We start from the raw sequence: 26,574 nt of genomic DNA, 5'->3' as shown, positions 1-26,574 counted from the left end.
GTGAAAACTGTTGATAAAACAATACAAGATTGGTACAGTGTTTGTTTCCTTCTAAATATCACATTTACATTGTGAATACTTGCAAAGGTAAAACTACAATAACTACATTACATTAAAGTGCAGCATAGTCAGAATCTAGCTGCTCCATTGACTGCTTTAAATACACTTCAATACAAACTATCCCGACTCTTTAACTAACGAAAACATAAACCTTATTGACCATCGTTACTTTTAACAGAATCGGCGTTAACATCTTAACTCAACATATCGATTATCTAATGACTTACAGCATTGCTTTCACTGTGTCTCTGGTGCGTAGAGAGAAAACTTAACCAGCGCTGTGGCGCCACATGTGAGCGACCCCCCATCTTTGCGTTTATCCCAAACCGGTATTTTCCCACAAGACGCGGCGAACCCGGATGTGACGTCATCGCAGCCGCGATATATTACAGACAAATAAATTGACTTAAACAATCCTAACTTTAACTAAAAAATGCTAACAAATTACTAAGCGAAAATATTATAAACTAAATAACTGCCATAAAGGCAGCACAGTCCCCTTGGATCCCATGCCTCTTTACTTTCTCAATAAGCCTTGCATGGGGTACCTTATCAAATGCCTTGATGAAATCCATATACACTACATCTACTGCTCTACCTTCATCAATGTGTTCAGTCACACCCTCAAAAAATTCAATCAAGCTCGTAAGGCACAATTTGCCTTTGACAAAGCCATGCTGACTCTCCAGATGTTCATATGCCTCTTCAAATGTTCATAAATCCTGCTCTCAGAATCTTCTCCATCAACTTACCAACCACTGAAGTAAGACTCACTGGTCTATAATTTCCTGGGCTATCACTATTCCCTTTCTTGAATAAGCGAACATCTGCAACCCTCCTATCCTCCAGGACCGCTCCCGTCCTCATTGATGATACAAAGATCATCACCAGTAGCTCAGCAATTTCCTCCCTTCCTACAGTAGCCTGGGGAACATCAAGTCCGGTCCTAGTGACTTATCCAACTTGATGCTTTCCAAATGCTCTAGCACATCCTCTTTCTTAATATTTACATGCTCAGGCTTTTCAGACTGCTGCAAGTCATCCCTATAATCGCCAAGATCCATTTCCATAGTGAATACTGAAGCAAAGTACTCATTAAGTACCTCTGCTATTTCATCTGGTTCCATACACACTTTTCCACTGTCACACTTGATTGGTCTTACTCCCTCACGTCTTGCTCTTCACATACTTGCAGAACGCCTTGGGGTTTTCCTTAATCCTGTCCGCCAAGGCTTTTTCATGGCCCCTTTTGGCTCTCCTAATTTCATTCTTAAGCTCCTTCCTACTAGCCTTATAATCTTCTATAGCTGTATCATTACCTAGCTTTTTAACCTTTCATAAGCTTTTCTTTTCTTCTTGACTAGATTTAAACCAGCCTTTGTACACCACAGTTCCTGTATGCTATCATCCTTTCCCTGTCTCACTGGAACGTATCTACACAGAACCCCACGCAAATATCCCCTGAACATTTGCCACATTTCTTCTAGGCCTCATATGGAGCCAGTGATCATTAATGGAGAATGTGTGGAGCAGGTTAAGACCTACAAGTATCTGGGAGTACAGTTGGACGAGAAGCTAGACTGGACTGCCAACACAGATGCCTTGTGCAGGAAGGCACAGAGTCGACTGTACTTCCTTAGAAGGTTGGCGTCATTCAATGTCTGCAGTGAGATGCTGAAGATGTTCTATAGGTCAGTTGTTGAGAGCGCCCTCTTCTTTGTGGTGGCGTGTTGGGGAGGAAGCATTAAGAAGAAGGACGCCTCACGTCTTAATAAGCTGATAAGGAAGGCGGGCTCTGTCGTGGGCAAAGTACTGGAGAGTTTAACATCGGTAGCTGAGCGAAGGGCGCTGAGTAGGCTACGGTCAATTATGGAAAACCCTGAACATCCTCTACATAGCACCATCCAGAGACAGAGAAGCAGTTTCAGCGACAGGTTACTGTCGATGCAATGCTCCTCAGACAGGATGAAGAGGTCAATACTCCCCAATGCCATTAGGCTTTACAATTCAACTGCCAGGACTTAAGAACTTTTTTTTAAAGCTATTATTAATGCTTTTTGAGTTAGTGATTTAGATGCATATCATATTATTACTGAGTTAAGTATTGTATGTAATGAGTTTTTGCTACAACAAGTGTATGGGACATTGGAAAAAAATGTTGAATTTCCCCATGGGGATGAATAAAGTATCTATCTATCTATCTATCTATCTATATGTTTCCCTGAGAACCTCTGTTTCCAATCTATGCTTCCAAGTTCCTGCCTGGTAGCCTCATATTTCCCCTTACAGTGAGTTAAACATTGCCCTAATTTGTCTATTCCTATCCCTCTCCAATACAATGGTAAAGGAGATTAAATTGCGATCACTATCTCCAAAATGCTCTCCCACTGAGAGACCTGACACCTGACCAGGTTAATTTCCCAATACCAGATCAAGTACAGCCTCTCCTCTTGTAGACTTATTTACATATTGTGTCAAGAAACCTTCCTGAACACACTTAACAACCTCCACCTCATCTAAACCCCACACTCTCAGGAAGTGCCAGTCTATATTGGGGAAATTAAAATCTCCCACCACAACAACCCTGTTATCATTCCTCCTTTCAAGAATGTCTCCCTATCTGCTCCTTGATGTCCCTGTTACTATTGGGTGTCTATAAAAAACACCCAGTAGAGTTATTGACCCCTTCCTATTCTTTCCACCCACACAGACTCCGTAGACAACCCCTCCATGACTTCCTCCTTTTCTGCAGCTGTGACACTATCTGTGATCAGCAGTGCCAAGCCCCCACCTCTTTTGTCTCCCTCCCTCCCTGAATGTTGTTTGGATTTTCAGCATCTGCAGATATTCTCTTGTTTGAGGTAACTGGGTGCCGTTCTTTAAATGAAATTCAACTCTCTTTAATAGAAGTTGATAAGAAAGTTGCAGTGAATTGAGCAGTTTTGTGTACCAGGAGAGATGGGTTAGGGTAGATCGCACTCATTTCTTCAGAGTTGATAAGAATGAGAAGTGAACTCACTGAAACAAACATGGAAGGGTTAGTACAGTTGATTTAGGCAAGATATTTTTCCTAGTTGAATAGTACAGCTGGGGATATAACTGTTTCAAACTAAAAGGCTAGCTACTTAAGAGGTAAAATTGTTCGGAGGGTGGTTTTCCTTGGAATTCTCTATCCTGGAAACCTGTGGCAGTTCATTTTTCAAAAGTGTTAACTAGATATTAAAGGACTCAACAGATGGACAGAATGGGAAAATAGTGTTGGAGGCAGATCTCTGTCTCTGATTCTCTACCGCAAGTTGTGGATATCACCTCATCAAATATATCAAAGAATTACACTGTACTTCTAGACACAAAAAAAGCAGAGAGAATCAGGTGTGACCTTGTCGAATGTTGGAACAGGCTCAAGTGATGCAAATTTTTCCCATTACTTAGATTAAATTCACTGTGAATAATCCCCACTTTCCCACAAAACAGATTCCATATACCTTTGCATTTTTTGTTTAGGAAGTCATAAGCACAGCAAAAAAAGGTGATGATAAATTAGACTCATTTTACTTCATCACGTTATTAAGCTGTGAGGCATGTGTGAATCTCTACAGTACATTGAATGCCAATTTTTATTTTGAGATGCAATGCGGAACATGCCCCCCCAGCCCTTCGAGCCACGCTGCCCAGCAACCTGTGATTTAACAATGAGCAATCAACCTACCAACCGACATGTTCCACGGGGAGGACATGCAAGTTACTTAGAAGACACTGGGATTTAACTCCCAACTCCGACACCCCCAATCGCAACAGCTTAACCTACTCCAAGGTCAATCTAACTCCTCCCTCCCACATAGCCCTCTACTTTTCTTTAGAAATTATAATATTCAAAATCTGAAATTAGTGTCAATTTGTTAAACTGGGCTCCATTCAACATTAAATTCCAAGCCTTGCACAATATCTACACTCTCTCTTAGCAAATACCACAGAACATTAATTACCTGCAAACGAAGTAGCGAATTACATTTGCGTGACAGACAATGATCTCATAACTGTCGTTCTGTTGCTTCAAGTCAGCTCTGTGGATGTAGCGACGGAAGGCAGCTTCAATCCTCGCACCATCTTCATGATACTGCTGAAGACATGTAGATACATGTAAACCACTGAAAGACACACACAGACTGGCCAGTAATGCTCAGAAAATCCTGGAAGGAGATCTTAGCCACATTCGACCACCCCATCCCCGCCCACTCTCAATACCTTCCCAGAATAAATTCTACATGCGTTATATCAAATTACATGAAGTTATGCTGTGAGACACATGAATCTCAACTGCCTTGAGGGGTGATTGATAGGTTCATGGCCTACGGTAGAAGGAGTCAATTTTAGAAAACCTAGCACATTTATTTTTTCTACATTTACACACTTAGTCCAGTGGTCGTGAAGCATACGGGTCCCTTCTTTGTAGAAGTCGGCGTCTTGGACCTCCAGAAGTGGTCCACAGCATGGGGTGATTGATATGTTTGTGGCCTAACGTAGAAGGAGATGAGTTATTAACTTCAAACTTTCTGCATTTTCACTCCAAGAGTTGAACTGCAAGTGCATGTAATGAGAGCTGTATAACTCATCTCCTTCTACCTTAGCCCACCTGCTGTGGACCACCTGGAGGTCCAAGACACTCTCCAAGAGAAGCAGAAAGAATAAAAATAAATTACCACAGTCTAACAAGAGAGAGTCATCACTTCCCCGGCTGTAGGAACATAGAAAACCTACAGCACAATACAGGCCCTTCAGCCCACAAAGTTGTGCCGAACATGTCCTTACCGTAGAAATTACCTAGGGTTACCCATAGCCCTCTATTTTACTAAGCTCCATGTACATATCCAGAAGTCTCTTAAAAGACCTCATCATTTCCGCCTCCACCACCGTCGCCGGCAGCCCATTCCACACTCTTTCCACTCTCCGCGTTAAAAACTTACCCCCGACATCTCCTCTGTGCCTACTTCCAAGCACCTTAAATCTGTGCCCTCTCGTACTAGCCATTTCAGCCCTGGGAAAAAGCTTCTGACTATCCACACGATCAATGCCTCTCATCATCTTATACACACTTGTATATATTATCTTGTACAGGTTGACTCATTATAGAGCCCAACGGCTGAGGGTAAGAATGAACTCATATAGCACTCTTTGGAGCAGCACAGTTGTCTCAGTCTATTACTAAAAGTGCTTCTCTGTTCAGCCAAGATGGCATGCAGAGGGTGAGAAACATTGTCCAGAATTGCCAGGATTTTCCATAGGGTCCTTTGTTATACCACAGCCTCCTGTATGGCCAGTTTGATTCCTATAACAGAACCAGCTTTTCTAATCAGTTCACAGATCCTGTTGGCATCACCCATGTTGATGCCATTGCCCCAGCAAACCACCACATAGCAGATGGCACTGGCGGCAACAACAGACTGGTAGAACACGTGAAGGGGAGGCCTTTACGCTCCAAAGGATCTCAGATCCGCAGGAAGTAGAGGCGACTCTGGCTCTTCGTGGTGGTGCTCCACTCAAGTCTGTCATCGAGGTCCTCAACATCAACAGTAACGGAGCAATGCAGGCTTAGTCTTCCTAAAGTGTCCATCATCCCCTTTGACGTACTGATGTTGAGCTGATGATTCAGCTTGCACCATTCACCAGGGCCCTGTATTCATCCTCCTGTCCTCCCTTTATACACCCAACTATTGCTGAGTCATTAAAGAATTTCTACAGATGACATGATTCAGTGTTGTATCTAAAGTCTGAGCTATACAGGAAGGGAGCTAATACAATCCCTGTGGGGCTCCAGTGCTGCTTACACCCATGTCTGACACACAGCTCTGAAGCCTCACAAACTGTGGTCTGCCAGTCAGGTAGTCCATTACCCAGGATACAACAGAAGTGCCAGTCTGCATTGAATGGAACTTTTTCCCCAGCAATGAGGGTTGTATGGTATTGAAGACTCTTGAGAAATCTGCCCTTGTGTTTGCCCAGGAAAAAGAGTCTCTGGCTGTCCATTCTGTGATCTTATGCACCTCTACGAAGACTCCTCTCATCCTCCTTCACTCTAAACGGAAAAGCTGCAGCACATTCAACCTTTCTTCATACGACATGTTCTCTAATCCAGGCAGCATCCTGGTAAATCTGCTCTGCACCCTCTCTAATCCAGACAGCATCCTGGTAAATCTGCTCTGCACCCTCTCTAATCCAGACAGCATCCTGGTAAATCTGCTCTGCACCCTCTCTAATCCAGGCAGCATCCTGGTAAATCTTTTCAGCACCCTCTCTAATCCAGGCAGCATCCTGGTAAATCTCTTCATCACCCTCTCTAATCCAGGCAGCATCCTGGTAAATTTCTTCATCCTCTCAAAGCTTCCACATCCTCCCTACAATGAGGCAACCACAATTGAACACAATACTCCAAGTATTACAGAGATACAACATTACCTCGTGGTGCTTCAACTCAGTCACCCAGTAATGAAGGCCAACACACCTTCTTAACCACTCTATCAAAGTGTGAAAGTGTGGCAACTTTGAGGGATCTGTGGACCCAGACCTCAAGATCCCTCTGTTCCTCAACACTGCTCAGAATCTTGGCATTAACCCTCAAGTTCAACCTTCCAACGTGTATCATATCACACTTCTCTGGGTTGATCTCCGTCTCTCTCTTCCCAGCCCAGCCCTGCATCAATGTCCCGTGATAACTCACAGCAGCCTTCTGCACTATCCACAACCCAACAACCTTAGTGTCATCTGACATTTGTTAGAAATGCAGACAGTCATATGGATATTTGAGGCCTGATTAGGAGTCAGCAAGGCTTTGTGTGTGTGATGTCCCAGAGTCATAGAGCACTACAGCACAGAAACAGGCACTTCAGCCATCTCGTCTGTGCCCAAGTCCCATTGACATGCATCTGGACCAACACTCTCCATACACCTCCCACCTGCATACTCATCTTTGTTTTATACAAAGACAAGCTCCAAATCTCCCGCCTAACATTATGTACTGTGGTGTATGACATGGGTGATGATCGTCTTTGACCATGATTGTTCTTGGCAAATTTTTTCTACAGAAGTAGTTCGCCATTGCCGCCTTCTGGGCAGTGGGCAGTGACCCCAGCCATCATCAATACTCTTCAGAGATCGTCTTCCTGGTGTCAGTGGTTGCAAAACCAGGACTGTGATATGCACCAGCTGCTCACATGACCATCCAGCACTGCCTTACACCTCCTTTGGTGGAGACTTATCTCTACCCATAAGGGCCTATATCTGCTATTGATTAACGTGGTGAGTGCAAGCCTGCCTTTTGCAGATCAAAACCTTCCCCAGGCACCAAGATCATCTCAATCCTCAGTAAGGTGATTGGGGAGGGGTGTATTATTTTTTTATAATATATATAACTGATATCCCTCGCTTTGCCAACTGTCAACACTGAATATCTAAAACTCCAAAACAATTTGAAAAATGTTTTAAGAAATAAAAAATTAACACAAAAGAAAATCAATTCATTGAAACAATACTAGATTGTTATATTTGCCTTGATGCCTTGAAATTGATGCTTTCCTTTGGAATAAACCTCTAAGAGGACCACAAGCTTGTCGTGGGATTTGGAAGCTTATGTTGCCTTAACGACCCAGAGAGCCAAGTTGGCTGGAGTCAGGGCTGTATGCTTTGGCTCTTGGTGGGGTCACCCATGCCAAACAGGTCAAAGGGTAGAGGACAGACTAAGAGTGATCCACCAGTCCTCCGGGTTTAGGGGTTCAGCTCAGGGCTAACAACCCTGACTGGTCAAACAAAATTGTTATGGAAACAGCAATGAAGAACACTTCTACATCTGAGTGTGACAGTATTCCTGAGTCTCCAACCAGGACTTGCGTGACTGACAGTAGTGAAAGTGAGAGGAAGCTATTGATACTGAAGGAAACCCTGAACACTGCCAGAGATGGAGGACCTTCATGGCCGTTGTAAACACCAGCGACACAATGGGCTGTGACTAAGAATTGGAACCAATGGAAACCATGTGCCTGAAGCAGGTCTACCCCAAACAAGGTCCTACAGGCAGATTCCTGAGCAATAGTGCTTCACCACTGGACCCCATGGGAAGCCTAAAATCTAAGCAATCAAAGAAAGCAAGGTCGGTAAAAAGTGGACAAGAAGTTCAGGAACTCAGTAGTCCAGTACATTTCCCTTCAAAATGTATTTATTGAGATAGTGTGGAATAGGCCCTTTAAGTTTAGGGTTGTTGGTTAGTCCAGCAACCCTAGACTATCACGGGACGATTTACAAATGACCAATCAAATATGCTCCATTCCATCACGTTTTACTAACGTGTAGGCACATGATCAAATGTTACTCAAGTAAATGGCAAGTTTAAGATTCTGCTTAGATCACATCATTTCAGGAGCAGCTTCTTCCCCTCCACCATCAGATTTCTGAACGGACATTGAACCCACCCAAGAACAGCTTCAATATCTTTTGCTCTCTTTTCTGCACTAATTTAATTTGATTAAATATGCATATAAATACCTACATATACTCACACAAAATTTCACAACGTCAGTAATATTAAACCTGATTCCGATTCAATGGTTCCATTTAATATCAGAGAATATATATAGTATACAACCTGAAGTTCTTACTCTCTGCAGATAATGAAACAGAAGAAAATCCCCGAATAATGAATGACAGGAAAAAAGAATCCCAAAGACCCGTCCCCCTCCCACACACAAGCAGCAGCAAGTCAGCATCAACCCTCCCCCTCCCATTTATTCTAGCAGAAAGCATCAGGACTACTACCAGCCACCATACAAACAGCAACAAAGCCCCTGGTCTGCAGTACATCAAAAACTACTGTCCATCTCAACAGTCCAACAGAGAGTTGTATCACTCCTTCCACAGCGAGAGGGGAGACAAACAGTCGCTGTTTCAGTGTTGCAGTCTGGAGATTTGATCCATCAAAAATCACATTTCTATGCTTAGGTGACTGAGAGCTTTTCTATCATTTGCAAACAAATGCCTTTGTTTCCTGAATCATTGCTATGACTCACAGACCTGTCTGACACGAAGAAGCTATGTGACTCACTGAAACTGCAGCAGTTATTTATGGTGTTATGTTACAGGCAAAATCTCCACTCCATCTAAATCTCCTGTGGATCTCCCACAATATCGCCCAGGGAAGGTCAAATTATGATTGCTGTTCTCTAAAGGCAACTTGCAAATATTGTAGGAAGTTTTAATCTGATAAAGAGTGAAAAGTCAGCCATTTAATGGCAAATATGCAAACACTGTTTACATCATTCAGTTGAATGCCTCTGGGTCAGGGCAGCCAGTCATGAAGGAAATAGGTTTTCTGTCTAAACAATTTCTTCCGTTGAGAACAAAAACAACACAGAGATTTGCAGAGGTGAAAGTAGATGCATACAGATAATTCTGCACCAACATTGTTATCCACAGTGCAAACAGCTAATGATTAAATGTTAGAGGCAAGGGAAAATCTGCAGATGCTGGAAATCCAAGCAACACACAAAATGCTGGAGGAACTCAGCAGGCCAGGCAGCATCTATAGGGAGAAGTACAGTCGACGTTTCAGGCTGAGACCCTTCATCAGGACTCAATGAGAAGGGTCTCGGCTCGAACATTGACTGTACTCTTTTTTTCCCATAGATGCTGAGTTCTTCCAGCATTTTGTGTGTGTTGATTGTAATTCAAAGGCTTAGAATGCACTCAAATCCTTTGATAAATTCTGTAGAATTATTCGGCTTCATGGAACAGCCCAGATAAAGACTCTTCAGCCCAATAAATCAACGCACACCAGGGCATCCACCCGGCTGATCCCAATTACCTGCATTTGGTCCATAAGACCATAAGATATAGGAACAGAATTAGGCCATTTGGTCCACTGAGTCTGTTCTGTCATTTGGCATTGGCTGATCCATTTCCCTCTCAGCCCAGTCTCCTACCCATATCCCTTCGTGCCCTGACTAATCAAGAAGCTATCAACAACTGCCTTAAATATACCCAATGACTTGGCCTCCACACAAGCCTGTAGTAATGAATTCCACAGATTCACCATTCTCTGGCTAAAGACATTCCTCCTCATCTCCGTTCTAAAAGGGCATCCCTCTATTCTGAGGCTGTGTCCTCTGGTCTTAAGACTCCCCCTCCCACTATAGGAAACATCGTTTCTACATCCACTCTCTCCCTCCAAGTACTTCTTAGATGATACCGTTGGATCTGGCTCAACTACCACCTCTGCAAGCTTGTTCCATGTACTCAGCACCCTCTGCCCCTCAGATCCCTCTCCCCCTAAATCTATGCTTGAGTTCCTCTCCCTGGGACCTCTCAGAATTGTAAACGTTTCTGTGAGATCTCCTTTATTGCAGAGGATGAAGACCGACCGGGCTGGCCAACCTCTCCCTGTATGTAACTCATGCCCTCCAGTCCCAGCAACATGTTCACATTTTTCCTGCACTCTCTCCAGTGTAACCACGTCCAAAAGCAAACACATTTCTCCAAGTGTGACCTCGCCAATTACTTATACAACTGCAACATAACGTCCCAGCTCCTATACTCAGTTCCCTGACCAATGAAGGTAAACATTTTCTTTGTTATGCCACTTACAATGTACAATTGACAAGTACACCCAAGTCCCTCTGCTCCTTTGCATTCCCTGGTGCCCTACCGTGAGGCCTCTGTTGGTCAGAGTCGACCATGAATATTGTGACCCTACCGTCCGACAAGCCGGAGCAGTACCGTATGGAGAACAAGCTGTTGCTCATGCAACAAGCTCCCTCTCTCCACACAGCTGCTGAATCCAAAGGAATGGCAGAGACCGATACAGTTTGGTGACAGCGGTGTCACAGTCAGCACTGAACTCAAAGTAGGATTGCCTTAGGGACCTGTTCTCGGGGTTTACTCCCAAAGCCTTCCTCACAAGTAGGTATAGCCACAAGGCAGCAGAGGCTTGAGATCAGAGTTTACCTTCTCCTAGATGAGCACCATCTGCCCGAAGTGACTGGTTTTAAGGTGCCAGGAACCCACCTTTGCCCTTTCTCCTGTCAGTAGCCCGGTACAGACTGACGCAGTTTGGCATCAGTGTGATCACAAGAATTGAACTCAATGTGGACTCCAGCTCCAGATTCTTCCATCGGACTTAGAAGCTAGCCACACATCAAGGCCAGGAGATGGCCCTGGTTGTCAGAGATGCAGCCATTGGGAGTATTTAACAGGAAGTGTGAGCTCAATCCCACTACCTTCCCCTGGCTATAACAACTTGAAGAAGCCAATGATAGGCGCGCTGTTATTCATAGTACACATCCTACACTGCTCTATCTTTCCAAAATGCATCACCTCACACTTAACTGTTTTGAAATTAATTTGTCACTTCTCAATCTATTTCCCCTACTGATGAAGAACCTTCTGTAATCTTTGATAACCTTCTTCACTGTCAACAACACCACCACCTAATCTTAAGTGATCCGCAAACCTTCTGCAATCGTGTCCAAATCATTTATATAAATCGCGAATAAACAGGGTCCAAACACGGACCCCTGTGGCACGCCATGAGATACCAGCCTCCATTCCAAACAACAATCTTTAACCACCACCCTCTGCTTCCTGCCTCCGAGCCAATCTTGAACCCAACTCTCTGAACCGAGCTCTCTCTGGATTCCAGGACACCTCAGCTTCCCGACGATGCTATCGTACAGAACCTTGTCAAAGGCCTTGCAGACAACACCCACTAACCCCACCTCATCTACCTTCACGATTGCCTCTTCAAAACACACGGAAATGTTTGTCAAGCAGGACTATCGGAGGAAGGCTGCCGCAGGATCTGGACCAGCTAGAAAAATGGGCTGAAAATTGCAGATGGAATAGCATCACACTAACTGGCACCATTGACTTTACCTTACAGTGAACAACAGGGCGCTGAGGAGAGTGGTAGAACGTAGGGATCTGGGAATACAGGTCCACTATTCCTTGAACACGGTGTTAGAGGCAGGTAGGGTCGTAAGGAAAGGTTTTTGGCATGTTGGCTTTCATAAATCTGTTTATTGAGTACAGGAGCTGGGATGTTATGTTGAAGTTGTATTAGATAGATAGATAGATAGATAGATAGATAGATAGATAGATAGATAGATAGATAGATAGATAGATAGATACTTTATTCATCCCCATGGGGAAATTCAACTTTTTTTTTTCCAACGTCCCATACACTTGTTGTAGCAAAACTAATTACATACAATACTTAACTCATAAAAACTATGATATGCATCTAAATCACTATCTCAAAAAGAATTAATAATAGCTTTTAAAAAGTTCTTAAGTCCTGGCGGTTGAATTGTAAAGCCTAATGGCATTGGGGAGTATCGACCTCTTCATCCTGTCTGAGGAGCATTGCATCGATAGTAACCTGTCGCTGAAACTGCTTCTCTGTCTCTGGATGGTGCTATGTAGAGGATGTTCAGAGTTTTCCATAATTGACCGTAGCCTACTCAGCGCCCTTCGCTCAGCTACCGATGTTAAACTCTCCAGTACTTTGCCTACGACAGAGCCCGCCTTCCTTACCAGCTTATTAAGACGTGAGGCGTCCCTCTTCTTAATGCTTCCTCCCCAACACGCCACCACAAAGAAGAGGGCGCTCTCCACAACTGACCTATAGAACATCTTCAGCATCTCACTACAGACATTGAATGACGCCAACCTTCTAAGGAAGTACAGTCGACTCTGTGCCTTCCTGCACAAGGCATCTGTGTTGGCAGTCCAGTCTAGCTTCTCGTCTAACTGTACTCCCAGATACCATCTCCTTGGTCTTGGTGATATTGAGACGATATTAGACAACGTGAGGCCTAATTTGGAGTATTGCGTGCAGTTTTGGTCACCGACCTACAGGAAAGACGTAAATAAGCTTGGAAAAGTGGACAGAAAATTGACAAGGACATTGCTGGGATTTGAGGACCCGAGTAATCGGGAAAGGTTAGGATTTTACTCCCTGGAGCATAAAAGACTGAGGACAAATTTGATACAAAATTATGAGGGGTATAGATATGGTAAATGCAAGCAGGTTTTCCCCCCGTCAGGTTGGGTGCGACAAGAACTTGAATTAAGGGTGAAAGGTGAAATGTTTAAGGGGAACGTCTTCACTCAGAGGGTGGTGAGACTGTGAACCGAACTGCCAGCAGGGGTGGCGGTTGCAGGCCTGATTGCAACATTTCAGTTTGGTTACGACCCTACCTACCTCTGACACCATGTTCAAATTGCTAGGCAGACTAGCACAGACTGGGTGGGCCTTCTTCTGTGCTGTAGCCCTCTACTTTCATCAGGGAGGAAGGGCAGGAGCCTGAAGACACACACAATGGTTTCTTCCTGTCTGCCATCAGATTTCTGAATGGTCTGTGAACACTCTCTCATTTTCATTGCTTAGTTTTTATTGTAACTTTGTTATGCCTGCACTGCACCACTGTTACAAAACATTCCACGACAACGTCTGTGACACTAAACCTGACTCTTTCACACGTATCCAAATCCCTTGATTGAACTTCAGTTAGGGAAAAAAACACAGCAGCCTGTGAAGACAAGCAGAGTGGATTCACCAGAATCTTACTTGGGGGCCATAAATACAACTACCGGTACTGTATTACAAAATTCTGTCTTGCGTTCCCAGAAAACATAGGAAGTCAAGGTCAGGATTTTCTAAGAAATGAAGAGGGAGATGGGGGACACAGAGGAATATTTTCCTGTTCACATGGAGGTAGGGAGCGGAATCCACACTCCAAGCTGAGGCAGTGAAATTCCTCCTCTGCCATTTCAGTCAGAATCTGGGCAGTCTGGAGCAACACGCATTAAATTACTGGAGGAACTCAGCAAACAGATCGGGTCGCAAAGAAAGCTTTTGGTCTTCATAAATCATAGTACTGAGTACAAGAGATGGGCTGTTATGTTGAAGTTGTACAAGACATTGGTGAGGCCTCATTTGGAGTATTGTGTGCGATTTTAGTCACCTGCCTACAGGAAAGATGTAAATAAGGTTGAAAGAGTACAGAGAAAATTTACAAGGATGTTGCTGGGTCCAGAGGACCTGAATTAGAAGGAAAGATTGAATTGGTCAGGACTTTATTCCTTAGAATGTAGAATAGTGAGGGGAGATTAAATAGAGGTATACAAAATTATCAGGGGCATAAACAGGGTAAATGCAAGCAGGCTTTTTCCAATGAGGTTGAGTGGGATTACAGCTAGAAGTTAAGAAGCTGAGAAGATTAAGGGGAACATGAGGGGAAACTTCTTCACTCAGAGGGCCTTGCGAGTGTGGAATGAGCTGCCAGCACAAGCAATGTGTGTGAGCTCAATTTCAACACTTGAGAGAAGTTTGGATAGGTACATGGATGGCTGGGGTACACACAGCTATGGTCCAGGTGGATGTCAATGGGACTAGGAAGCTGGAATGGCTTGGCAAACTAGATGGGCCGAATGGCCTATTCCAGCCGGGTAACTCTCTATGACTCCAAGTCAGGCAACATCTATGGAAGGAAATAAACAGACAAAATTTTAGGTCTAGTCCTGATGTAAGATCTTGGCCTAAAACATTAACTGTTTACTCACAGAGCTGCTCTCTGACCTGGCTGAGTTCCTTAAGCATTTTGTGTCTGTTGCTCAGGTGGGGGAAGCAGATACGACATTAGATAGACACAGACCAATAGGTAATGAAGGACCTGGACCACACGGATGGGGTTGGTTCAGACCAACATCAGCTTCTACCCTGCCGTTACACAACTATTACATGGTTCCCTGGAACGATAAGATGGACTCTTGATCTCACAACCTACCTCATTATGATCCTGCACCTTATTGTCTACCTACATTAAACTTTGTAGCTGTTCAAGATTGGTTAATGCCATTTGCAGTACAAATGTGTAAAACAGAATGTAGTAATTGTTACTCCGGATCTGACGCAGACACAAAAAAAATACAAGATAAAGAATATAATAATGAAAAACACAATAAACATAAAAATGTAAGATAGATTATATACACAGATTGACTGTATGTCCATAAAGTGACGTGGGGCACAGGGGAGTCTGTACATAAGGTGACTGACAGGAAATGGCGGTTGGGTTAGTGGGAAGAGGTGTTGATCAGTTTTACTGCATTACTTTGCACTGTATACTAGAACACAGAACAGATCAATGTAGGTACAGGCCATTCAGCCCACAACGCTATGCTGAACCAGCTAAAAAGCAAATCAAAAACACTCAAACACTAATCCCTCCTACCTACACCATGTCCATATCCCGCCATCTTCCACCAAACCAGGCAGCATATTCCAGGCATTCATAACTCTAAAACCTTACCCCTCACGTCCCCTTTGAACCTACCCCCTTTCAGCTTCAACACTTTATTCTGCACAGTAAACCCGTCCTGCTCCCAGACCTACCACTGGGCCTGCTGCTGTCCCGTTGGTCCTTACCATCGCCTCCGGTTTCCAGTGGCTGACAGGTGGGTCGGGTTCAATCGGCGCGCCCTCTCTCAGCAAGTCACAGCTCATCACCTCCACACCTGCAATCACAGCACGAATGCGCTCAGTGTGAACAGCCAACTTGCTTTTTCACGATAGTTAAACCCCTCCCCATTTTCTTCAGCTGTCACACCCCTGATCAACGCTCTTGAATTTCCTTCAGAGATGCAGTTTACGTTGGTAAGATGACACAATCCGCACAGAGCCACAAACCACATCTGCATCCACATCCCAGTATTCCAACAACTTGATTTATGTCCCTTTGGTAGCACAGCAAAAAGAAAAAGATCCCAAGGCACTTCACAAGTCAAAGTTAGAAGTAAATTTATTATCAAAGTACATATGTCACCATATACAACCCTGAGATTCATTTTCCTGCTGTATTCACGGTAGATACAAAGAACAAACAGCGGTATATCACAGGAACAGGCCATTCAGCCCACAATGTGGTGCTGAACCAGCTAAAAAGCAAATCAGAAACACCCAAACACTAATCCCTCCAATCTGCACAAAGTCCATATCCTTCCATCTTTCTCACATCCATGTGCCTATCCAAACATCTCTTAAAAACCTCCAATGTATTTGCCTCTACCGTACCAGGCAACCACCACTCTCCGAGTAAAAAACTTAACCCTCACATTCCCTTTTAACCTACTCCCTCTCACCTTCAATGCATGACCTCTGGTATTAAACGTTTCCACCCTGGGAAACAGATACCCCCTGTCCACTCTACTGTGCCTCTCATAAACCTACATCAGATCTCTCCTCAGCCATTGAGAGTGTCCTGATCAGCTGCATCTCCATCTGGTCTGAGAGCGGCTGAACTTCGGAGCAGAAGTCCCTACAGTGAGAACAGCTGAGAGGATCATAGGGGCCCCCCGCCATTCATCAGGGACATTTAGCAGGAGCACTGCGTACGGAGTATTAAAAAGGATCCCACCCGTCCATCTAGCATCCTCTCTGACTTTCTACCATCAGGCAGGAGACTCCGATGCATAAAATCAAGAACAGTCAGGATTGGAAAGTTTTTACCTTAAGGCTGTTGGGCTCTGAACTCCCGGCCACATCACTGGGCAGTCTGTTCTATACCTTACAATATTTAATTCATGCATTTCAGTTTGTTATTTATGTGATTCATCTAGATTTTATCCTCGTCTTAAGTTATTGTGTGTTATGTGTCTATTGTGCTTTCCATCCTGGTTCAGAGAAACGTCTCATTTCTATATACATTATATGGTTGTACACGTTATACACAGGAACGTAGTAAAATGACAGTAAACTTGACTTTATTGAGTATTCCCACAAGAAAGTGAGTCTCAGGGTTGTAAATGGTGACGTCTATGGATTTAGATAAATTTACTTTACAAAGCAATTAATGAAACCCTACTCACAAAGACTGAGAAACAACCAGTGTGCAAAAGACAAACTGCAAATAGAAAAAAAAAACAAATAATAAGTCAATAAAAGAACAATGAGCTGTAGAGACTTTGAAAGAATAAGTTAATAAATAACAGAAAGATGAGAACCTATGACCTAATTTCTAGGTCTGTACAGCTCGTGCTGCGGGGTGCTAGGCAGCGAGTCCATAGGTCACGTTCACTGGTCAGTTCAGAGTCATGGAGCACAGAAACAAGCTCTTCAACCCTATACAGCATACTCCTCTGCCTAGTCCCTCCAGCCTGTACCGGGCCATCCTACACAAAACCCCTCACCAGGCAGAGATACCAGCGATGCCAGGGCTGGTCGGGCAGACACGAGGAAAAGTAAAAGGAAGACAAAGATATTGGGAGGCACTGTAGCACAACGCTTTACAGTTCAATTCCCACCGCTGCCCGTATTGTGGGTTTCCTCCCAAAGCTAGGGTGTCCAAGACTTTTACACTGTACTGTAGAAATTTTATGTATTACACTGAAGTGTTGTCACGAAAAAAACCAAATTTCATGACAAATGTGAGTGATGATAAACCTGATTCTGATCTGGGTCTCTATTGTGGACTGAGAGTGGGAAGGGGGCAGGGAGAGGGGTATCATAGTTGGGAAAAGGGGAAGGGAGAGGGGAGCAAGTGGGAAGCAGTCCGGGGCACCCCCATTCTGTAAAAACACAGAGCCGCAGAAATGCCAGCAGAAGCTCCAGACACCTTGTGCCTGGGAGAGGAAGAATCTTTATCGAGGAGACGTATGAAGTTGTGCGATGAAAGCAGAAAACCTTCGGCCCAGGGCAGAGGACGCAGGCGAGCTGCTGTCAGCGGCTTGTGGTGATGAGCTTAACTGACGAACTACAAAGTGAGAATGTGACAGAGCGGCGCAGTGCACAGGGGAAGCCAACATACCTGGTAAATGTTTACGAATAATCGCCGCTGTCTCTTTAGCCCTGGTCATACTTGAGTGAATCAAGATGTCATAGTTCAAACCCAGACTCGCCAGCCGCTGGCCCGTCAGTTCGGCTTGTTCGCGACCTAGGAAGAAATAAAACTCCATCAACCCGCTAACGCCAGAGCATCACTATGAAGCTGTAAACCAGTCGTAATTATACGCACAGAACGTTCCTCAACTACTGCAACAAGGCAATGAATTTACAGGCATCAAGTCCTCTGTTCCAAAGGCCAAGGAGGAGGCGACGTAGCATCCATGCCAGGACCAGCAGACTCAAAAACAGTGACTTCCCCCCAGCAGCAAGGCTGATCAACACCTCCACCGACTAACCCACCAGCGCTAATTTATCATTTCCTGTCAGTCAGCTTATGTACCTAGTGTCACTTTATGGACAATCAATGCATATAAAACTAGAGAAGTTGTAGGGAAATTGCTGGAGAAAATTCTTAGGGATAGGACATATGAGCATTTGGAAATCCGTGGTTTAATTATTTATTAATTAATGGCTTTGTGCGGGGCACGTCGTGGAGAGAGATTGAGGGTAGGGCAGTGGATGTTGTCTACGTGGATTTTAGTAAGGCGTTTGACAATAGAGTATTGTACGCAGTCCTAGCCGCCCCCGTATTTGGAGAGGGTGCAGAAGCAGTTCACCAGGATGCCGCCTGGCGTAGAAGGCGTGTGCTTCTCGAGAGGCTGGATAAACATGGGATGTTTTCTCTGGAGTGCTGGAGGGCTGAGGGGAGATCTGATGGAGGTTTATTTGACAGAGTGGCATAGATAGGCTGTATGGAGAGTATCGATTTCCCAGGGTAGAAACCAGAGGGCATGCGCTGAAGGGGAGGGAGTGAGTCAGCTTATGTACCTAGTGTCACAGGGGATGTGAGGGCATTTTTTATTCAGAGAATGGAGGACGCCTGGAATGCGCTGCCTGGTATGGTGGTAGAGGCAAATAAGTTAGAGGCTTTTAAGAGACGTTTGGATAGGCAGATGTAAGGAAAATGCAGAGATAGGAACATGATGTAAGTAGGAGGGAATTAGTGTTTGGGTGTTTTTGATTTGCATTTTAGCTCGTTCAGCACAACACTGTGGGCTGAATGGCCTGCTCCTGTTATATGTTCCAATAATTCCCTTCTGGTTAAACCATGAGAGTGATAATAGGTCAGGTTGCAAGGGTTCCTAGGACTGAACATAGCCAAAGCTAGCCCTGGCCTAACCACCAATGCCTCTCCTTTCTCAGGAGGCTAAAGAAATCTGGCATGTCCCTGCTAGCTCCTACCAATCTTTATCAATGCACCATAGAAAGTATGGTACAGTATAGCAACTGCTCTGCACGACTACGAGAAACTGCAGAGAGTTGTGGAATGAGAACAGGAATCAGCCTCCCCACCACAGACTCCTGCTGCCTCAATAAAGGGGCCGCACAGTGACATAGAGATTAGCACAACGCTTTATAGTACCAGCAACCCAGGTTCAATTCTGCTGCCTGCAAGGAGTTTGTATGTTTTCCCTGTAACTGCACGGGTTTCCTCCGGGCACTCCCACAGTCCAAGGACATACCAGTTGGTTGGTTAATTGGTCATTGTAAATGGTCCCGTGATTAGGCTAGGGTTAGATCAGGGGATTGCTGGGCGGCACATCTTGAAAGGCCTGAAGGGTTTGTTGTGCACTTTATCTCAATAAATAAATTCAGTGTAGTCAAAGACTCCACCCACCCCAAACATTCTTGTTTCCCACATCCCACTGAGCAGAAGATACAACAGCAGGTACCACCAGACCAAGGTCAGCTTGTGTCCCACTGTTATCACACTCCTGAAATGGACCTTTTGTATGACGAGATGGACTCTCGGCCTCACAATCAACCTGTGATCTTGTACTTTGTTATTTAACGGTACTGCTATATCTTATGGACATTGTCAGGATGCAAGTTGAACTGAAAAGTAACAGATGGAGTTTAATTTAGAAAAAAATGTGAAGTGATACACTTAGAAAGGCTGAAGGTACAAGGTCAATGGCAGGATTCTTAGCTGAGTGGATGAATAGAGGGACCTTAGGACCCTGGTCCACACATCTCTCAGTGACTGTGTATCATTGGGACCCTGGTCCACACATCTCTCAGTGACTGTGTATCATTGGGACCCAGGTCCACACATCTCTCAGTTACTGTGTATCATTGGGACCCTGGTCCACACATCTCTCAGTTACTGTGTATCATTGGGACCCTGGTCCACACATCTCTCAGTTACTGTGTATCATTGGGACCCTGGTCCACAGATCTCTGTTACTGTGTATCATTGGGACCCTGGTCCACACATCTCTCAGTTACTGTGTATCATTGGGACCCTGGTCCACACATCTCTCAGTTACTGTGTATCATTGGGACCCTGGTCCACACATCTATCAGTTACTGTGTATCATTGGGACCCTGGTCCACACATCTCTCTGTTACTGTGTATCATTGGGACCCTGGTCCACACATCTCTCTGTTACTGTGTATCATTGGGACACTGGTCCACACATCTCTCAGTTACTGTGTATCATTGGGACCCTGGTCCACACATCTCTCAGTGACTGTGTATCATTGGGACCCTGGTCCACACATCTCTCAGTTACTGTGTATCATTGGGACCCTGGTCCACACATCTCTCAGTTACTGTGTATCATTGGGACCCTGGTCCACACATCTCTCTGTTACTGTGTATCATTGGGACCCTGGTCCACACATCTCTCTGTTACTGTGTATCATTGGGACCCTGGCCCACAGATCTCAGTTACAGGGTATCATTGGGACCCTGGTCCACAGATCTCTCAGTTACTGTGTATCATTGGGACCCTGGTCCACAGATCTCTCAGTTACTGTGTATCATTGGGAACCTGGTCCACAGATCTCAGTTACTGTGTATCATTGGGACCCTGGTCCACAGATCTCAGTGACTGTGTATCATTGGGACCCTGGTCCACAGATCTCTGTTACTGTGTATCATTGGGACCCTGGTCCACAGATCTCAGTTACTGTGTATCATTGGGACCCTGGTCCACACATCTCTCAGTGACTGTGTATCATTGGGACCCTGGTCCACAGATCTCTGTTACTGTGTATCATTGGGACCCTGGTCCACAGATCTCAGTTACTGTGTATCATTGGGACCCTGGTCCACACATCTCTCAGTGACTGTGTATCATTGGGACCCTGGTCCACAGATCTCAGTTACTGTGTATCATTGGGACCCTGGTCCACACATCTCTCAGTGACTGTGTATCATTGGGACCCTGGTCCACACATCTCTCAGTTACTGTGTATCATTGGGACCCTGGTCCACACATCTCTCAGTTACTGTGTATCATTGGGACCCTGGTCCACACATCTCTCTGTTACTGTGTATAATTGGGACCCTGGTCCACACATCTCTCTGTTACTGTGTATCATTGGGACACTGGTCCACACATCTCTCAGTTACTGTGTATCATTGGGACCCTGGTCCACACATCTCTCAGTGACTGTGTATCATTGGGACCCTGGTCCACACATCTCTCAGTTACTGTGTATCATTGGGACCCTGGTCCACACATCTCTCAGTTACTGTGTATCATTGGGACCCTGGTCCACACATCTCTCTGTTACTGTGTATCATTGGGACCCTGGTCCACACATCTCTCTGTTACTGTGTATCATTGGGACACTGGTCCACACATCTCTCTGTTACTGTGTATCATTGGGACCCTGGTCCACACATCTCTCAGTGACTGTGTATCATTGGGACCCTGGTCCACACATCTCTCAGTTACTGTGTATCATTGGGACCCTGGTCCACACATCTCTCAGTTACTGTGTATCATTGGGACCCTGGTCCACACATCTCTCTGTTACTGTGTATCATTGGGACCCTGGTCCACACATCTCTCTGTTACTGTGTATCATTGGGACCCTGGCCCACAGATCTCAGTTACAGGGTATCATTGGGACCCTGGTCCACAGATCTCTCAGTTACTGTGTATCATTGGGACCCTGGTCCACAGATCTCTCAGTTACTGTGTATCATTGGGAACCTGGTCCACAGATCTCAGTTACTGTGTATCATTGGGACCCTGGTCCACAGATCTCAGTGACTGTGTATCATTGGGACCCTGGTCCACAGATCTCTGTTACTGTGTATCATTGGGACCCTGGTCCACAGATCTCAGTTACTGTGTATCATTGGGACCCTGGTCCACACATCTCTCAGTGACTGTGTATCATTGGGACCCTGGTCCACAGATCTCAGTTACTGTGTATCATTGGGACCCTGGTCCACACATCTCTCAGTGACTGTGTATCATTGGGACACTGGTCCACACATCTCTCTGTTACTGTGTATCATTGGGACCCTGGTCCACACATCTCTCAGTTACTGTGTATCATTGGGACCCTGGTCCACACATCTCTCAGTTACTGTGTATCATTGGGACCCTGGTCCACACATCTCTCAGTTACTGTGTATCATTGGGACCCTGGTCCACAGATCTCTGTTACTGTGTATCATTGGGACCCTGGTCCACACATCTCTCAGTTACTGTGTATCATTGGGACCCTGGTCTACACATCTCTCAGTTACTGTGTATCATTGGGACCCTGGTCCACACATCTCTCAGTTACTGTGTATCATTGGGACCCTGGTCCACACATCTCTCAGTTACTGTGTATCATTGGGACACTGGTCCACACATCTCTCTGTTACTGTGTATCATTGGGACCCTGGTCCACACATCTCTCAGTGACTGTGTATCATTGGGACCCTGGTCCACACATCTCTCAGTTACTGTGTATCATTGGGACCCTGGTCCACAGATCTCTCAGTTACTGTGTATCATTGGGACCCTGGTCCACACATCTCTCAGTTACTGTGTATCATTGGGACCCTGGTCCACACATCTCTCTGTTACTGTGTATCATTGGGACCCTGGCCCACAGATCTCAGTTACTGGGTATCATTGGGACCCTGGTCCACAGATCTCTCAGTTACTGTGTATCATTGGGACCCTGGTCCACAGATCTCTCAGTTACTGTGTATCATTGGGACCCTGGTCCACAGATCTCAGTTACTGTGTATCATTGGGACCCTGGTCCACAGATCTCAGTGACTGTGTATCATTGGGACCCTGGTCCACAGATCTCTGTTACTGTGTATCATTGGGACCCTGGTCCACAGATCTCAGTTACTGTGTATCATTGGGACCCTGGTCCACACATCTCTCAGTGACTGTGTATCATTGGGACCCTGGTCCACAGATCTCAGTTACTGTGTATCATTGGGACCCTGGTCCACACATCTCTCAGTGACTGTGTATCATTGGGACCCTGGTCCACACATCTCTCTGTTACTGTGTATCATTGGGACCCTGGTCCACACATCTCTCAGTTACTGTGTATGATTGGGACCCTGGTCCACACATCTCTCAGTTACTGTGTATCATTGGGACCCTGGTCCACACATCTCTCAGTTACTGTGTATCATTGGGACCCTGGTCCACAGATCTCTGTTACTGTGTATCATTGGGACCCTGGTCCACACATCTCTCAGTTACTGTGTATCATTGGGACCCTGGTCTACACATCTCTCAGTTACTGTGTATCATTGGGACCCTGGTCCACACATCTCTCAGTTACTGTGTATCATTGGGACCCTGGTCCACAGATCTCAGTTACTGTGTATCATTGGGACCCTGGTCCACAGATCTCTGTTACTGTGTATCATTGGGACCCTGGTCCACAGATCTCTCAGTTATTGTGTATCATTGGGACCCTGGTCCACACTTCACTCAGTTACTGTGTATCATTGGGACCCTGGTCCACACATCTCTCAGTTACTGTGTATCAGTGGGACCCTGGTCCACACATCTCTCAGTTACTGTGTATCATTGGGACCCTGGTCCACAGATCTCTGTTACTGTGTATCATTGGGACCCTGGTCCACACATCTCTCAGTTACTGTGTATCATTGGGACCCTGGTCCACAGATCTCTGTTACTGTGTATCATTGGGACCCTGGTCCACACATCTCTCAGTTACTGTGTATCATTTGGACCCTGGTCCACAGATCTCTGTTACTGTGTATCATTGGGACCCTGGTCCACACATCTCTCAGTTACTGTGTATCATTGGGACCCTGGTCCACACATCTCAGTTACTGTGTATCATTGGGACCCTGGTCCACACATCTCAGTTACTGTGTATCATTGGGACCCTGGTCCACACATCTCTCAGTTACTGTGCATCATTGGGACCCTGGTCCACACATCTCTCTGTTACTGTGTATCATTGGGACCCTGGTCCACACATCTCTCTGTTACTGTGTATCATTGGGACCCTGGTCCACACATCTCTCTGTTACTGTGTATCATTGGGACCCTGGTCCACACATCTCTCTGTTACTGTGTATCATTGGGACCCTGGTCCACACATCTCTCATTGACTGTGTATCATTGGGACCCTGGTCCACACATCTCTCTGTTACTGTGTATCATTGGGATCCTGGTCCACACATCTCTCTGTTACTGTGTATCATTGGGACCTTGGTCCACACATCTCTCTGTTACTGTGTATCATTGGGACCCTGGTCCACACATCTCTCAGTGACTGTGTATCATTGGGACCCTGGTCCACACATCTCTCTGTTACTGTGTATCATTGGGACCCTGGTCCACACATCTCTCAGTTACTGTGTATCATTGGGACCCTGGTCCACACATCTCTCTGTTACTGTGTATCATTGGGACCCTGGTCCACACATCTCTCTGTTACTGTGTATCATTGGGACCCTGGCCCACAGATCTCAGTTACTGTGTATCATTGGGACCCTGGTCCACAGATCTCTCAGTTACTGTGTATCATTGGGACCCTGGTCCACAGATCTCTCAGTTACTGTGTATCATTGGGACCCTGGTCCACAGATCTCTGTTACTGTGTATCATTGGGACCCTGGTCCACAGATCTCTCAGTTACTGTGTATCATTGGGACCCTGGTCCACAGATCTCTGTTACTGTGTATCATTGGGACCCTGGTCCACAGATCTCTGTTACTGTGTATCATTGGGACCCTGGTCCACAGATCTCAGTTACTGTGTATCATTGGGACCCTGGTCCACACATCTCTCAGTTACTGTGCATCATTGGGACCCTGGTCCACACATCTCTCTGTTACTGTGTATCATTGGGACCCTGGTCCACACATCTCTCAGTGACTGTGTATCATTGGGACCCTGGCCCACAGATCTCTGTTACTGTGCAAACTGACAGGGTGGTATCATAAGGCGTATGGTGTTTTGGCCTTCATTATTCTGGAGATTTGAGTTCAAGCCACAAGGTAACGTTGCAGGTCTGTAAAACCCTGGTTAGATCACACTTGGAATATTATGTTCTGGTCACCTCATTATAGGAAACTCATGGAAACTTTGGAGAGGGTGCAGAATAAACTTACTAGGGTGCTGCCTGGATTAGAGAGCGTATCTTCTGAGGAAAGGTTGAGTGAGCTAGGCTTTTCTCTTTGGAGCAGAGGAGGATTATATGTGACTTGATAGAAAAGCACAAGGTGATAAGAGGCATAGAGCATGTGGACAACCAGCACCTTTTTCCTAGGTGGCAATGGCTAATACGAAAGGGCATTTAAGATTCATCTTTTCACAGCCAAGGGTTCAAATCAGGAGATCCCAACCTTTTTCCCCTATTAACCAAGGGGTCTGAGGACCCTAGGTTGGGGCCCTGGTTTAAGAGATGCCTGACAGAACAGGGACTGAGTGGTCCTTGTTGTTCCCAGATAACCTGCTGATGGGAAAATGAAGGAAAACACTAAATGCTAAAGAATTCTTCTGCTAAAACTTTGCAGTTGAAGGAAGTACTGACCCAGTGATGTCAGGACTCTGTCCTTGTCTGTCGAGGCCGACAGTTCATACTGGGAATGTCTGATGAGGAAGATGTGCCTTGTGGCTTTGACCTTGTAGTTTTCTAGCTGTGTGCTGAAGTCCTCAGAAGCCTCTTTATTTCTCTGGTTTGGTTTAATAAGAGAAATCGGCTCACGTCTGAAAAATAAAACACGAGAGAGACATTTATGCCTTGCCAATGAATCCACGTCCCACTGACAAAGAGATTGGTGACTGGTTACCCAGCCTTGAGCACCCAACAGTCATTGACTTCCTACATCAGCACCCTGTCAGTGTGACCACAGGCCTGAGATAACCTTTCGTGTGGAAGGTGGGCAAATGAACCAAGGGGGAATTCAGCTAAGACTCTCATTTCTAAAACCAGCAGACTCCAAGACGCAAAGTGTCTCATACTGTCTTGTGTGTTGCGTTTGGCTCTCACCCCATTCACAAACACTCAACTTCAAATCAACTACCCTTCTTCTGCTGGCCCCTTAAACAATCTTCCTCCAAAGATAATTGGCAGGTCAGTTTTGAACTTCACTCCTAAACTGGGGAATTTCAATACCTATAACTACAAGAGATGCAGACTCAGTTGACACTTTAAATGCCAGTTCAAAACCTATTTATTTAACCTTGCTTTTAACTAACATCATTTTGTCTTTTATTTATTTCTTTTATTTTAATTTTTATCCCACTCTGAATGACATTGGCTGTATGAAAAGTGTTATTACC

The 26,574-nt window shown here is 45.2% G+C and overlaps 1 protein-coding gene across 5 annotated transcripts in view; it reads right to left on the bottom strand.

Annotated features, from left to right (window-relative positions):
- The window catches only part of pgam5 (PGAM family member 5, serine/threonine protein phosphatase, mitochondrial), a 100,446-nt gene that overhangs the window by 69,381 nt on the left and 4,491 nt on the right, over positions 1–26,574 (bottom strand). For 2 of the 5 annotated variants that reach the window (XM_073051919.1, XM_073051915.1), the window contains exons 2-5: positions 25,823–25,998; positions 17,907–18,032; positions 15,497–15,618; positions 4,047–4,180 (exon numbers count right to left, since the gene is read on the bottom strand). In XM_073051919.1, the coding sequence (XP_072908020.1) occupies positions 4,047–4,180; positions 15,497–15,618; positions 17,907–18,032; positions 25,823–25,998 (558 nt within the window). The remainder of the gene's footprint in view (positions 1–4,046; positions 4,181–15,496; positions 15,619–17,906; positions 18,033–25,822; positions 25,999–26,574) is intronic. The other 3 variants (XM_073051916.1, XM_073051917.1, XM_073051918.1) reach the window with 3 other exon arrangements.

This window comes from Hemitrygon akajei, chromosome 7 (genome assembly GCF_048418815.1).
Source record: "Hemitrygon akajei chromosome 7, sHemAka1.3, whole genome shotgun sequence".
Lineage (NCBI taxonomy): Eukaryota > Metazoa > Chordata > Chondrichthyes > Myliobatiformes > Dasyatidae > Hemitrygon > Hemitrygon akajei.
The sequence above is the reverse complement of the archived record's forward strand: the minus strand, read 5'-3'. Positions and strand labels throughout refer to the sequence as shown.